Here is a 15,368-nt window from a genome sequence, read left to right on the forward strand (position 1 = left end):
AGACGGTTACGCTTCCTCCCCCATCATAGCCTCTCGTCTCCTCCTCCTCCTCGCCGAATCCTCCGCTTCCGAGGTGAAATCCATCCGAATTTGGCCTCCGGAATCGCCGCCGCGTGATCCTCGCCGGCGACGAGGGGTGGCTAGGTCGGGGGCTCGACATGCGCGGGCGGCGGCGGTGAACGTGAACGTGCCCGGGTGAGGTGAGTTGGCCTCAACGGCATGGGCGGCGACGAGGAGGAGGTTGCCGGTGACGTGCGCCGCAAGTTGGGGGGCTACCTCCGCGCCGTCGTCTCCGTTTCATCCGATGTGGGCGTGGAGGCGCTCGCGCCGCTTTCCCCGTGCTCGCTCTTCGCCTGCGGGGGCGTCTCCCTCGCGCCGATCCCCGACGGCGGTGGCGCGACGCCGCGGTCCAAGGGGAGGGCGTGCGGCGGAGGGGGCGTCGTGCGGCAGCTGAGGGCGCTGGTGTCGAGCCGGTGCGTGGAGGTGGAGGGGAGGGTGCTGAGAGCGGTGGCGAGGAGGGGGAGGGAGGGAGGAGGAGGGGATGGGGAGGTGGAGGCGAGGGCGGTGGTGCTGTTCGACGTGTACCTCCCCGTCTCCGTCTGGTCGGGGTGGCAGTTCCCGCGGTCCCGCGCGGCCGCGGCCGCCGCGGTCTTCAAACACGTCAGGTGCGTGCATTGCCCTCTGCTCTTCGAATTTGGGTGGTCGCTACTGCACATGGCTGCTCTTCTCCGGGGAGGTTTAGAGGTTGGGGGCATTTCGTCGATTGAGTGGCGAATTGTTCATGCGCGCCTCCCTGCGATTCGAATTGTGACCTGCATGTGTGAAAATTGTAGTCATTTGTCTCATTTTGTGCCTCACAGTAAATCTGAATTTGGCATCCCCTGATGCGTCATGTCTCTGATAACTGATAAGGCTACAGTTTGCATTCAGTTTCCCATGATCCTATCAGAAGATTTTATTGAAACTGTTGGAAGGTCTTAAATATGTGCCACTTCCAACCTAGGCATTTTCCCATCTGAAATGCTTGTTCATTTTAAATTCAGTGCGTATCACCATGCGTGCTCCTATCAATATTGGCTGAAAACTGCAACAGTAAGTGCATTTCTCATGGTAACTAGTAAGATGCAAATCTAGGACTATGTGATGCACCAAGTGGATCCTGGTTCATGTCTCACTTGTTTCTGTAATTTTCTCATCATTATTACTTACCTCGTAGGCTAAGATTTTTTTTTTTTCAGTTGCAATTGGGATGCCAGGAATGCTTTGCTTGCTTTTAACTGGACCTCTCCTGACAATCCACACTGTGATGACCAGTATATTTGGACCTGCACCGATTGCCACGTCCTTGGTTGTGAGGTACATCAGATACCATCTGTATTGAATAATGAGAAGTCGTTTGACCTGCATGAAATCTTCAAAACTCTACCTAGTGTTATGGTGGAGAAGAGGATGCAGATAACAAGAATAACACCAGATGAGGAAGCATTGGGAGTGGGTATTTGGTCTGTCCCTGATGATGTCTTGTATAAGGTGCTGGTTCGACTGAAACCCAGAGATTTGATTAGAGTTGCAGCTGCTTGTCATCATCTAAGGAATCTTTCTGCTTCTATCATGCCTTGCATGAAACTTAAGCTTTTTCCTCATCAAGAGGCAGCTGTTGAATGGATGCTAAAGAGGGAGCAGAACTTGCAGGTCCTAGAACATCCTCTATACAAGGGTTTGTGCACCATGGATGGTTTCCCTTATTACATAAATGTTACCTCTGGTGAAATATCCACTGGTAGTGCTCCAACTGTACATGATTTTTGTGGAGGTATGTTTTGTGATGAACCTGGGTTGGGGAAGACAGTGACTGCACTGTCTCTTATTCTGAAGACACATGGGACTCTGGCAGTCCCTCCACCAGGGATGAATGTTATGTGGTGCATGCATAAACCAGATAAAAAATATGGATACTACGAGCTTAGTGCTAGCAACTCTTCTAATGGAAACATCTTTTTGTCGGGATCAAAAAAGTTGCGAAAGGACGTGATTAGAGAAGATACATGTTCAAGTGAGTCACTGCATAATGGTGGTTCAGTTGTTAGTACAAGGTCATCAAGAAAGAGAGGCAGGTTAGTAAACCCTGATTTGAATATGATCGCTGCACATCCGAGTGGGAAGTCGCCAATGTCAGCACCAACCGGTGCTCATTCAACTCCAGCTACTCATGTGCTAAAGATTACCAAAAACTTGAAACATGTTAGGAAAAACCTCATGGAGGCATATAGCGATGGTTCAGTTGGCAATAAAAGGAAGAGAGATGCCACCTCTGAGTTAAGTGAAACCTGGGTTCAATGCGATGCTTGCAGAAAGTGGCGGAGATTATTGGACGGAACTGCACTTGATTCCAGTACAGCATGGTTTTGCAGCATGAACCCTGATTCTGCACGTCAGAAGTGCAGCATCCCAGAGGAATCTTGGGATTTAAAGCGAAAGATAACTTATTTGCCCGGATTTCACAAGAAAGGTACACCACCAGGAAACGAGCAAAATGCATCTTTTTTTACAAACATATTGAAAGAGCATGCTGCTTTGATCGATTCAGAAACCATGAAGGCTTTGTTGTGGTTGGCGAAACTTTCTCCCAAGAAACATATCGAGATGGAAGCAGTTGGTTTGACACGGCCAGTTCTAGATGCACGTGCTAACATAGGTAAGGGTGCCCGCCCGTATTACAAGATTTTTCAAGCATTTGGCCTTGTGAGGAAGGTTGAGAAAGGCATAACTCGATGGTATTATCCATCTATGCTTGATGATTTGGCATTTGATTCGGCTGCACTTGGAATTGCCCTTGAAAAGCCGCTGGATTTGGTGAGGCTTTATTTGTCTAGGGCAACCTTGATAGTGGTACCTGCTAACTTAATTGATCACTGGACAACACAGATACAGCGGCATGTTTCCTCGGACACACTTAATGTTTATGTATGGGGAGATCACAAGAAACCATCTGCTCACAACCTTGCATGGGACTATGACATTGTCATAACCACATTTAGTAGATTAAGTGCAGAATGGGGTCCAAAGAAGAGAAGTGTTTTAAAGCAGATCCATTGGTTTAGGGTAATATTAGATGAAGGACACACATTAGGTTCCAGTCTCGCCCTCACAAACAAATTGCAGATGGCTGTTTCATTGGTTGCTTCTAATAGATGGATTCTAACTGGTACCCCTACGCCAAACACACCAACTAGTCAAGTTGCTCACCTTCATCCCATGCTTAAGTTTCTTCATGAAGAAGTTTACGGTCAAAACTACCAGTCATGGGACACTGGAATTCATAGGCCTTTTGAGGCACAAATGGAAGACGGACGCAGTCGTCTCCTGCAGCTACTTCAGAGGACTATGATTAGTGCAAGGAAACAAGACCTGAAAAACATTCCTCCTTGCATAAAAAAGATAACTTTCCTGGACTTCAGTGAGGGGCATGCGAAAAGTTACAATGAACTGGCTGTTACTATCCGCAGAAATATATTGATGGCTGATTGGAATGACCCTTCTCACGTGGAATCACTTCTGAACCCCAAGCAATGGAAATTCCGTACTACAACTATTAAGAATGTGCGCTTGTCTTGTTGTGTTGCGGGGCATATCAAAGTAGCAGAGGCTGGTCAAGATATACAGGAAACAATGGATGCATTAATGCAGCTGGGCCTTGATCCTTCTTCGGGGGAGTATCAGTCCATAAGATATGCTCTTTTAAATGGTGCCAGCTGTTTCAGGTATGAAAGGTTTAAACAAAAATATATATGTAATATCCATCACTTTGATGATTTTCCTTAATAAAATTTCCTTATTGCTATATTCAGGTGCAGAGATTGGTGCCGCTTGCCTGTTGTCACGCCCTGTCGGCATCTGTTGTGCCTTGATTGTGTAGCTCTTGATAGTGAGAAATGCACGTTACCTGGCTGTGGCAACCATTATGAGATGCAGACTCCTGAAACTCGTGCACGGCCAGAAAATCCAAACCCAAAATGGCCAGTGCCCAAAGACCTAATTGAGTTGCAGCCTTCATATAAGCAGGTCAGTACTTGTGTGCTATGTTATGCTACTTCATCATTCTTTTGTTGCAGTTGAAAAGATTGTCTCTAAATACAAATTTCCCATCTTATGTAGGATGACTGGGATCCAGACTGGCAGTCGACAACAAGCAGCAAAGTTGCTTATTTGGTTAATAAGTTGAGAAGTTTGAAGGCAGAAAACATAAAACATGGGTACTCTAGGAACATGGCCAATGGTGCTTGCCTTTCTAGTCAATCTTCTTGTCAAGACCATAATAATGTGGAGGGCAGTTTACCACACACAATGCCTGACAAAGTAATAATATTCTCTCAGTTTCTGGAGCATATCCATGTGATTGAGCAGCAGGTAAATTTGAAGTGGTCATACTTAGCGTTTACTTAAGAATGTGAACTAGTTGGTCGCTGATCTCCTCTCTGTTCAGCTGACGATTGGGGGCATAACATATGCTGGAATGTACAGTCCCATGCCATTAGGCAGTAAGGTACGTTTTACAATTTATTCATCCTGTTCCACACTGCCCTCTGTTCCCTCTTTAAAATGAACTGCCTATTTTTGGGGAAACTATGCTAATGTGGATTTTGCCACAATTATAACGCAGAGAAGTTCACTGACGAAGTTCAAAGATGATCCAGCATGCATGGCCTTAGTCATGGATGGAACTGCAGCACTGGGCCTTGATTTGAGTTTTGTCTCTTATGTTTTTCTGATGGAACCAATATGGGATAGGAGGTAATCTTACTCTCTAATTGCTCTTCGATTGCCGAAATAACTTGTGACATCATCTCGCTATCAATGTGTGCCATTGACTCATTCACGAATGTGTTCTATTTCCCCCTTTTCATTTGATCAGTATGGAGGAGCAAGTTATTAGTCGCGCACATCGTATGGGTGCTACTCGTCCCATATTTGTTGAGACTTTGGCCATGCGTGGTACCATCGAAGAGCAAATGTTAAAACTTTTACAGGTACGTTTTGGATCACACCGTTTCGTAACATTCCACTGTGAAGTCTTACCTATTTGCTTTCTCCACCACAGGATTCCAATGCTTGCAGACAAATGGTGAATAAAGGAACAAGCAGCACTGATAATGAAGGTGCTCGGCCTCACCGGAGCCTGCATGATTTTGCGGAAAGCAGTTATCTGGCGCAACTCAGCTTTGTGAAAGGATCTGACGCGCCGGAAAAATTATAGTTGCTAACACTAACAAAAATTTTCTTTCTTGATTACCTCTGTTTCCTTCAATATTGAGGCCCTTCAATTCTTTTGATATAGAAATGAGTCCTTTTGTTTCCTGCCTTTTTTCGTTTTATTTTTATGGGGAGCTTATCGTGGCCGATCCGGGCTGTAATGTAGCTCGGGCTCGTTTGGAGTTGCCTGCTGCCTTGTGGGATGACGCCACGTCGCCCGGTCCATTGCCGGTCAGAACTGAAGGGCAGGCAAGGCTATTCCAAGGCTCTGATTATAAAAACAGCCGGTGAGAATTTAGAAAAGTCAAGTTTCTTAGCTTGTTTCTGGTTTAATGTTTGATTGTGAATAGGGTGGGTGAAAATTTGAACCGTTTGAGGGAGCTAGTGAGAATTTAAAAAAAGACGAGTTTCATATCTTCTTGCTTCCATTTATTTTCTAAGGCTTAAGGGAGTGGTAATTGGTCAAGATGGTCAAGGCCCATGAATCATTGCACGATCGTACCTAGTGCTCATATTTTTAAGATAAAACTATATAAAATTTCAGCTCACCACCCTTAGGCTAAGACATTTCTTTTGCATCTTCCAACCTGCCTCCAGCAACAAAAGAACCAGGCTGGCTGGCTGGGTGGTGAGATCCTCTGCATCCACGCAGACCGCAGTAGATGCCCAATGTTCTGATTTCAGGTAGGTCCAGATATTGGACTGGCACTGGCACGACATTGTGGGAAAATTAGTTAAAATGCATAATCTAAAATCGATGCGCTTGCGTATGCATTTACATTTGACAAATTAGCTTTCTTCCACTAAGCATTTACATTACTTCTTAAGCACTCTACTTTGCACACAAGGGGGGGGAAAGGAGGGGGAGCGAGGGAGAAACCGTAAAACTGAGATGCCGCCTTTCTTTCTCTTTTTTCTTTTTCTCTTTCTTACATAGCGAGAATCTCCTCTTTTATGGAGGCCAGGTTAGCAACCGAACAGAGAGCGCCTTCACATCGTAAAGGATCTCAGCTCTCCTTTTGTCCAAATGTCAAATCTAATGTCACCGAGATGCAATCTCATTATCGATACTGGAGGCTGATTTTTCAACCATCCGAACATTGTAATGCTGGTATACCCTTGTCCTGTTCTCCTGCCACCATTGTTCTGCCTGGGTCTCGCTGAATCTCTTCCGGCTGGATTCATACAAACCAAGAGTGAAAAGCTGAACCAAACAAAACTTTGATTCTTGCACAGGATTAACAGGATGTACCTGAACCGAACCCGCTTGAGATCTCTCGCACCTCCAGGCAAGGCGGTTAGAGTGATGTAAACGCCTGGTTCGTCTTGCTCCACCCATTCAGCCTCATGGCATGATTCTGCTTCAGGCAGTCTACTACCATTTTTGCCAACTTCTGGATGACCTGCCTTGATTCTAACAGAACTTGGTCCATTAGAAGCAAGCAGCCCATTAGGACCATTTGAAATTTGTTCTCCTACACTGCTTGGGCTACCCAAACTTTCTGTAGCCATGGATGATAGCTCACTTGGCATAGGAAATCCAGATAGGGGCGGCAGTTTGCTATTCTTGGTTACTCCTCCAGGCAATCTCTCTGCCATTCCCTTCAACTATTATAAAAGCGAGTGGAAACTATATTACACAAAATATCACATGAATGGCATAAATAGATGTCAATAGAGACTTGGGTTATGGAACATGGTGGCGTTTGATGTATTTTAAATTGTTGAGACCATTAGATCTGCCATTGTACCAAACTGCTAAACTAGGTAACTTACTGTTTGATATGGGGTTGGTTCTTACTTATTCATGCATAACAAGGGGAACAAAACGGCAAGCTCACAAAAATGCAATCTTACTTGTGCCGTGAGTGATTTGATTACTTCTTTTGCAGCCTTGCACTTGGCAGTTTCCTCCCCAGCAATTACAATTGCTTCCTTCAATTGTTTCGTAGTTCTCTCCAGCTCAACTTCCAGAAAATGAGACTTCCTAGTAAGATTCTCCACCTGCAAGTGGAGAGGTTTACTATATCAGCAATCAGATCCTCACTGTTCAATAGGGACTTGGGTAAAACCAGATAGAACTCAAAAGGTTGATATTTGGTCAAATGATAATGCACTTAATGACTAGCTTGTACGTTTTTACTGTTAGAACACAAGGAAGTGCAGACATCCGTTTTACAGATTTCAAAGTGGTAATAGGAATAGAATGTACATATTTTGTAATGCTATCGCGTCAAAAATTTTGTAATGCTATCTGTTAGTTTTACAAGCCAACAGCTTTACGTGATTACTAAGCTAATATCATCTGCTGACTCGTTGTGCTGGAAATCCAGAAAATCAACAACTACAATCCTAAAAAGCAAACGGTAGAAATCATCAAATTGCTACAAAAAAACAGTGGATAAAACAGAAAAATGCAACAGAATGTATACCTGGGACCTCAAATTCAAGACCTCGTGGCTTAGACTATCATTTGTAGGCTTGGCATCATTGGCAATAACTCTAGGAGAAGTTAGACCACCCAAAGTAGGCGTTGGGGTTGTCGATCTAGGAGGGCTTGTTCTTCTTGAGATAGGTGATGTTGCCCTAGAAACAATTCTTGATCCAGGAACAGATGCTGAAAAAAACTTCTTTGAGGATCCAAATACAGGATTGAAGGATCTTGAAATATTGAGCCCGCTCCAGTGTGAACTGCCATTTGGAACAGGGGAAACACGAGTGCTGTTGAATTCAAACTTCTTGTTTTTCTTCGAATATCTACTGTCCATGTTCTTAAAAGATTCCATAGAAGACAATCTCGACAGTTGGGTATTTGACCGTGTTTCCAGCTCCTCCTCATTAGTTTCACTGAATCCCTGTACAACAGTGCCTCGCTTAGTTGAGGAGTTTGTGTCTGTTTCAAGCCCCTTAGTGAGTTTGCTGTAGCAACTATCACAGACGCGGTAAGGCTTGTTCGGGTTTGGCGCCAATGAAGCCTTCAAAGATTTTTTACTGCTGCATGAATGACAAAATACTAGAGCACAATTGTAGCAATTATGACGTTTTCTCCTCAAGTTAAACGGCTGACGGCATCCAGAGCACATTGACTGATCACTTCCAGATACCCATTTATGAATGCATATTGCTGCAGTGAAGTTAATTCCACACACAACACTTCTGACTTGCTTATCTTTCAATGCTTCAACCAATGTAGGAGTATTCTTATCATCAGTATCACCATGACCTAACCGACCATTTGCACCTTTACCCCACGTGTACACCTCAGTCCTGGATGTCAATACAGCCACATGATAAGCACCACAAGAAATTTCTTCTACAAAGTTTTTGTGCAGCTTCCCTTCAACACGTACAGGAAGCAAACCATCTGCTTGTGGATTTCCAAGCTGACCATAGACAGCACTACCCATTGTATATACATGCCCTGAGGTTGTAAGAGCCACTGTCAAGCAATGCCCACAAGCAACTTGACAAAAATTGGGCTCCACCAAAGCAGCCACACATGTTGGGACAAATCTTGAGTCCTTGTCACCATGTCCTAAACGGCCTTTATCTCCATCACCCCAAGTAAATATCTTGCCAGATGAACAATTGCTAGAACTTGAATTCCCAACCATGACTTCTACAACAGCAGCAGTGTGCCAAACACCACAAGCTGCCCGAACCGTTCGTAGACCTTTTAGGGATTCTACTTCCCTGGGGACTGAAAGACTTGCACGATCTCCATGCCCTAGAACACCAAAAGATCCATCTCCAAATGTGAACAGCTGGCCAGCAGAAGTTACTAGGGCCGTATGCCAAGGGCCACAAGAAATTGATGATACATGTATACCCTCTAATGGCCCATCAACCCTTTTTGGTACCCAGTGACTGACATCATTTCCATGACCCAAAAGCCCAAATTTAAAGGTGCCATCCCCCCATGTATACAGATCTCCAGATAGTGTAACAGCACAGGTATGGTATTCACCACATGCTACCAGCTCTATGTTCATGTGAGCAAGAGAATCAATGAGTTTTGGTTGTGCCACATCACAATCTACACCATGCCCAAGCCGGCCACCTGATTCCTCACCCCAAGAGTAGATCTCCCCTTGTTTAGTGACCAATGCAGCATGCCTTCCTCCACAAGATATATTCTGCACATCAAGTCGCACAGCGAACTCTAATGGTTTTGGTACAAGATAATCCATCTTTGCACTAGAAGAGCTTCCAACCCTTGAACTACCACCACCGAGAATTCCTTCCCCAGTTCCTTCTCCCCATATGAAAACGTCACCTAAAGCATCCCCATCATCATGACCTGAACCATGACTTGACGAACTGATAGCACTTGAATAACTGACCCGAAAAGCATCCATTGGGATGCCTCTTGGGTGACCATTTGTGTTATCTGAGTGTCCAGACGACATAGAGTGGACTGATCCAGCATTAGAATCTGATGGGAAGAAGCCCTTGGGAGGAACTGCATATAACACAACGTCAGAAAAGGCCTTATCCAATGCATTCTTTGGTGGACTCCCAAATGGACTCCGGAGTCGGTAATGATCACTGCCATCCTGATGTAAAATAACTGTCAGAAATCACTTTATGAATTGGTGTTAAAAATAGTGTCGTATCAAATGGAATAGCATATGATTCAACATGATGAGAAGGAAGGTCATAAAAATAATTAAAACTTGTATACTCCCTTATGTTTAACTATTGCTCATGTCAATGAAATGAAAACACACATAACAATACTTGACCACGCGTGAGATATTATTTAGCTTAAACTATAATACTACAGGTAGAGCACTCAGGACCACAGACAGATGTTGGCATGACTTTGAACAAGAGATGAGACATGAGCAAAGTGGAAAGATGACGGAATACAAGAGTAGATCATTCATATTCAAGAGATGATGGATAGCAAATACCTTATGGACACTGTCATTGCTACTGAAGGGAGAACTCAATGGAGAACTCCGACGTGTATAAGTCCTTGGACTAGTTGCACCAGAGGATATGATATCACTTCTCGATTCTGTTCTCCATTTTCTTTGATGGCTACGTGAAATCAATGTTTTCAGCCCAGCAAACCACACTTCTGCCTCATCTTTATCTTTACAAATCTGAAATTATTGAGGAAAACATATTTCCATGTAAAGAAGAGACTCCATACAAGTCAAAAGCAAAAGAAAGTAATGCAGGTTACATCAAAGTTTGAAAGAGATCGACAAAGATAAACATGAAATGTGAACCATGAAGAACTTACGATGTCCAATGATCTATCATGTGAAATCAGAGAAAACGACTGGCATTCCTTCTCAGGTCGTGGATACCTCTGAAAAATTGCCTAGATTTATCCCAAAAAATGATTTCTAGTCAGTAAGTTGTGTGCCAACATCAGATTAGAAATACCTGTAACCAAACTCATCAGAACATTCATTAAAAATGGGAGGCGATCATACGGTCAAACCATCACATGACAGTTTGGAGTGATGCTAATAGCTTCCTCAGTAGATTGGTCAGATTAGACAATGAACCAATTTATTCAAATACAGATTTAAGGCTACCAGTGATTTGAACCAATTGCATAGTCCGGAATCGCTATTCCACTTAATGATACTAGGTTAGTAGGTTTAGTGCCAATATATTATAGACACGTCTTTCAAAAAAAAATATACATATTATAGAAACTTAAACAAGTAAGAACTTGCAGAGACACTAGTAAAGTTTGCCGTAGTTTAGTTTACCACAGAGAAAACAAAAGAATGATGCAAGAGGCTGAAGGAAACATAAACAGCAAGAATATAAATATCAAACTTCTCTTGTAATTATGTTTGTTAATCAGAATAGTTTGTCATAATGGGCAAGCATAGTTAAACAGGATCACCTTGTAGCAGGAGCAGATCCACAGTATAATTACTGGTGTCGGATGACACCTATGACTTTTGCTAATTACACTACCAAATATTCTTAGGAACTAATAAATCACTCTTATACTTAGGCATTTTCACCATGATATGTGAAAAGAGTGACCTCAATGACATTTTTTTAGATCCACCCCTGCCTTGTAGAATTCTGGATAGTTTTTAGGAGTGTTAACTTACAGTCCGTTGCCCAGGAACTATCCTGGACACTTGGCTCAACCTTAGATGTTTCTCCTCTTTCCCTGAGAACCATATCAGTACAGATTCGTCCTGAAGGAATACAAAAAGACACCTTAAAAGTGAGAAAATCACATAGAAGTTCAGAAAAAAAAAACTTAACGGGTGGGAAAGTAAAAACTCACATTGGATAACCTAAATGGACAGAACTTTGGTTTTCCCCTACGTCCATACTTCAATAAGTAAGCTCCTTTCTTAAGGGCGGTGATAGCCTGCAGAAAGTCGAATTAATCAAAAGAGGCTAGTGATCATCAGGAGAATGCAACCTTCAGATGCCATGACACAAGGGAAAGTAATATAGGCATAGAACACCAGTCACTAAATGTTTTGAAGGCTGAGTATCTTTCATAACAAATCAAACAATAAAGAAATGTGATCTTCCGCTAACTATAGGCATTCGGTCATTAATTATAAAAATAATGAACTGAATAGAGTAATTTCTATGCCGTGTCGCGGTATTGGTTCAATCTTGAACAGAAACCGTCCTGCTTTCACCCCCACTTCCCATTTTATCTTGTTGAACAGGTTTTACCTCAACTAGAATACAAAGTAGCAGAAAAGAACACAAAATAAACGGCATTTCAGCTGAACAGTCCACTCATCTCAGCGACAAAAGAGCAGACAGAGGATTATACGGGCAAAATAAGCATCTCCTATCCATTTGACTGACAACCTCCTTCGAAATCTACAGGAGTTCAATCCACAGCAGCATTAAGACTTTATATGCACTCAGTCTCTCGACAATTTTAACAAGTCATAAAAATCCTATTATAGCCCCATCAGAATTTCCGAAATTCAGGTCCACTTTACCAACTACATCAGAATGGACAATCATTTAGCAAATGCCAAACAGCCCTGAGGACAAGCCAAGCATCTGTAACTGAAAAACAACACGAACTCCTGACGCTCCAAGACTAATTCGAAACTGAACTCCCTTCAGGCTCCCAACTCCAGAAAATTTACAAAGGACTAACTCCAATTAGACCTCAAATGCAATGCATACTACTAAAACTCCAGAATCCAGATAGACGATATCAGGTTAATCATTTCTCCGGCTCCCGGAATCTCACGAGAGCAAGAGCAAGCCGTCGCTCCCAATTCAATTCAACTAGAAATCCCAGCTCAATTCAAATACTAGAAAACCAACTGGAACACGGTCAAATAGCTTCTATCTAGCTCCGCGAATTCGGGCACCATTTCACCCCCAAGGCCCAATCGGCACGAACTGACGAATCCAGCAACCAATTCGGCACAGCACATGAGCACAGAGACCCAAGCAGAAGCATGTGGTGTGGAGTACTACTCTCTCTCTCTCTTCCTCAGAGTTGCACCCCGCGAGAAACCAAAAAAAAAAAAACAAACTAAAAGAAAAACAAGTACGGGAAAACCGATTCACTGAGATGTCGTGCAAATGGGGGAGTGGCGGCGAGGCGGCAGCAGCACCGCACCTGCTCGATGTCGCGCTCCACGGGGGGGCCCGCACGACCGCCGGCGAGATCCGACGACGCGTCCGACATGGGCGCGCGCGGCGCGCATCAACAACCCCGCGGCCACCGCCGCCGCCGCCACACCATCACAGCCCTTCTCCTCTACACAGCAGCGGCGCACCTCTTCTATCCTGATGGCCGCTGCAATCACCACCACGGGCAGCGACGCGAGCGCCAATGGGGGCCTCGCCGACGGCGAGTATCTCCGTCCGTGAGGAGGTGGCTCGCCGCAACCGGAGGTTTCCGCGGTGGCGGCCGCCGCCGGGGGGGATCGGATCGGAGCTCGAGGCGGAGGAGGAGGGGTTTGGGAGTGGAGGAGGGAGAGAGAGAGAGAGAGAGATCGCGACGCGGAGGAGGGAGACGGAGAGGGAGAGAGAAGGGGAGGGTGATGCTTTTTTTTTCTTCTAAATTTGCGTGTATTTAAAAATGAAATGGGAATTTAAAAATAATTTTATCCATTTAAGCGTCGGCTTTTTGGCTGGATCGTTGGGGGGCGGTGAGTGGTGATGATTCGGTTCGCGTCGGGGCCGTCTCGTCTTTCTGTGCTTTGGCGTTGGTGTTATCTACCTGTGCGCGTGTGCGTACGTGTGTGTAGCTTTGCGCCCTGCTGTTATCCTGTTCGCCGCTTTTTTTTCTCTCTCATTCTTTTGTTTGGACTTTGGAGAGTATTCTCTCCTGCCCGTAAAGAAAGTTGTTTAGGTGTTTATGATAATATTTAAGTCAAACCTTGAGAATATAAATTATGAATAACTCTTAAATTATTGAGTTTGAAAATGTAAAAATTATATGAATAGATTTATCTTAAAAAATACTTACATAAAAGTATACATCTATCACTTTTCAATAAATATTTTATAGAAACAAGAAGTCAAAATTATATTTTGGAGACCGTATCACTGTCCAAAACAACTTTCTTTACGAATACGGAGGGAGTACACCTGCCTGTGTTCAATAGCTGAGTTTCCTATCTTACTTGTCTCTTTTTTTCACATTTATGTTTTTCAAACTACTAAATAATATGTTTTCTATCAATCTTTTATACGAAAATTGCTTTAAAAATTATATTAATCTATTTTTAAAAAACTATCTAATATTTAATTAATTATGTGCTAATGAGCTGCTCCGTTTTGCCCATGTGGGACACCACATGCCAAATACAACCCTAGTATCTTCAGCTACTCCTAAAATTTCTAGCTCCTCTAAACATCCTAAATTCTCATCTACTGCGTTGTGAGTGTCTATGTTGTACTGTGTAATTCTTAAAAATAATCAATTGTTGTAAAATTTTAAAAGTAAGTTACTAAGTGAACTAAGCTTTTATATAGATTTTCACAGGCTACTTTTTTGAATCGCTTCCTCGACACTATTGCCTAATTTGAAAATGTAGTTCTTCTCGGAATATCTAAAGCTAAGTTCTTTTCAGCAACTTAAAAACAACTCTCTCATTTTTCGTTTAACACGTTTCGACTAAACTATTAAACAATATGTTTTGTGCAAAAATATTCTATGCAGAAGCTTTTTCAAAAAAAATCAAAAAGAAAATTCATTTCGTTAAATTTAATAATTATGGGTGTGGGGCGAAAAGACCAACCCGATATGCCATCTCGAACGCACCAACTCCTTAAACAATCTAAATAATTATCAATTCTAACAATCTATAGTCATGAAATTTAGAAAGCTAATTTCTTCGTTCCACTCAACCACTTGCATTACCAATTCTCGAAATCTCAAGCTCTTCGATAGCACTCCATCAGTTTCAAAATATAGCATTCTAAATAATTTATAGCACTAAAAGTGTCACATCCAATAAAACATTACTATATTTTGGAACGATTCTGGACGGTATAGTTTCGTTGTATTAGGAGAGAACGCGTCACATTTTAGATTGGCCTTTTTTAGACGAGGGAGTAGTACTACGGGAGTGTTTAGATCCAGAGGTGTAAAGTTTTGACATGTCATATCGAATATTATATAGATGTCGCATGAGGTGTTTGAGAACTAACAAAAAATAATAATTACATAATCCGTTAGTAAACCGCGAGACGAATTTATTAAGCCTAATTAATCCGTCATATCTTTTAGGCTTAAAAGATTCGTCTCGCAAATTAGTTGTAATCTGTATAATTAGTTATTTTTTTACATATATTTAATATTTTATGTAGGTGTTAAATGTTCGATGTGACAGGTGTAGAATTTTGGGTTGGGCCCTACTTCTCCTAGTACTCCATCTGGCTACCTGGCCTGCTACTGCAACACCGTTAAATGGATGATGCCGTGATGGACGGGACGGGTGAGGCGCAGCAGGCGGCGGTAAATGTACCGGTATATCAAGCGAAGATCGGACGCCGAGATGGGATGCCTTCCCCCAAACGGCAGCACTCCCCCTCGTGGGGCCCACCTGCAGCCACACAGGGATAGTATATGCCTTCCTGCAGTGGAGGGTACTGCTGCACCTATTCCCTCCGTAAAAAAAAAAAAGACA

General features: G+C 43.2%; 2 protein-coding genes across 2 annotated transcripts; one reads left to right on the forward strand and one right to left on the reverse strand.

The window, feature by feature from the left end:
- The first annotated feature begins 8 nt into the window (after window positions 1-8).
- Window positions 9-5,360, forward strand: LOC127753654 (F-box protein At3g54460). Its single transcript, XM_052279070.1, has 8 exons — window positions 9-665; window positions 1,239-3,761; window positions 3,849-4,062; window positions 4,156-4,407; window positions 4,484-4,543; window positions 4,661-4,791; window positions 4,913-5,027; window positions 5,099-5,360. The coding sequence occupies exons 1-8, from the start codon at window positions 220-222 to the stop codon at window positions 5,252-5,254; spliced, it is 3,897 nt and encodes a 1,298-aa protein (XP_052135030.1). The 5' UTR covers window positions 9-219; the 3' UTR covers window positions 5,255-5,360.
- A 404-nt stretch (window positions 5,361-5,764) lies between these two features.
- On the reverse strand, window positions 5,765-13,290 carry LOC127753663 (PH, RCC1 and FYVE domains-containing protein 1-like). The gene is made up of 9 exons (XM_052279082.1): window positions 12,848-13,290; window positions 11,525-11,611; window positions 11,343-11,432; window positions 10,505-10,585; window positions 10,167-10,361; window positions 7,683-9,806; window positions 7,108-7,254; window positions 6,503-6,858; window positions 5,765-6,425 (listed from the first exon to the last, which is right to left on the reverse strand). Exons 1-9 carry the CDS (start codon window positions 12,914-12,916, stop codon window positions 6,293-6,295), a joined length of 3,282 nt encoding a protein of 1,093 aa, XP_052135042.1. The 5' UTR covers window positions 12,917-13,290; the 3' UTR covers window positions 5,765-6,292.
- Window positions 13,291-15,368: the final 2,078 nt, after the last annotated feature.

Source organism: Oryza glaberrima, chromosome 1, assembly GCF_000147395.1.
Source record: "Oryza glaberrima chromosome 1, OglaRS2, whole genome shotgun sequence".
Taxonomy (NCBI): Eukaryota; Viridiplantae; Streptophyta; class Magnoliopsida; order Poales; family Poaceae; genus Oryza; species Oryza glaberrima.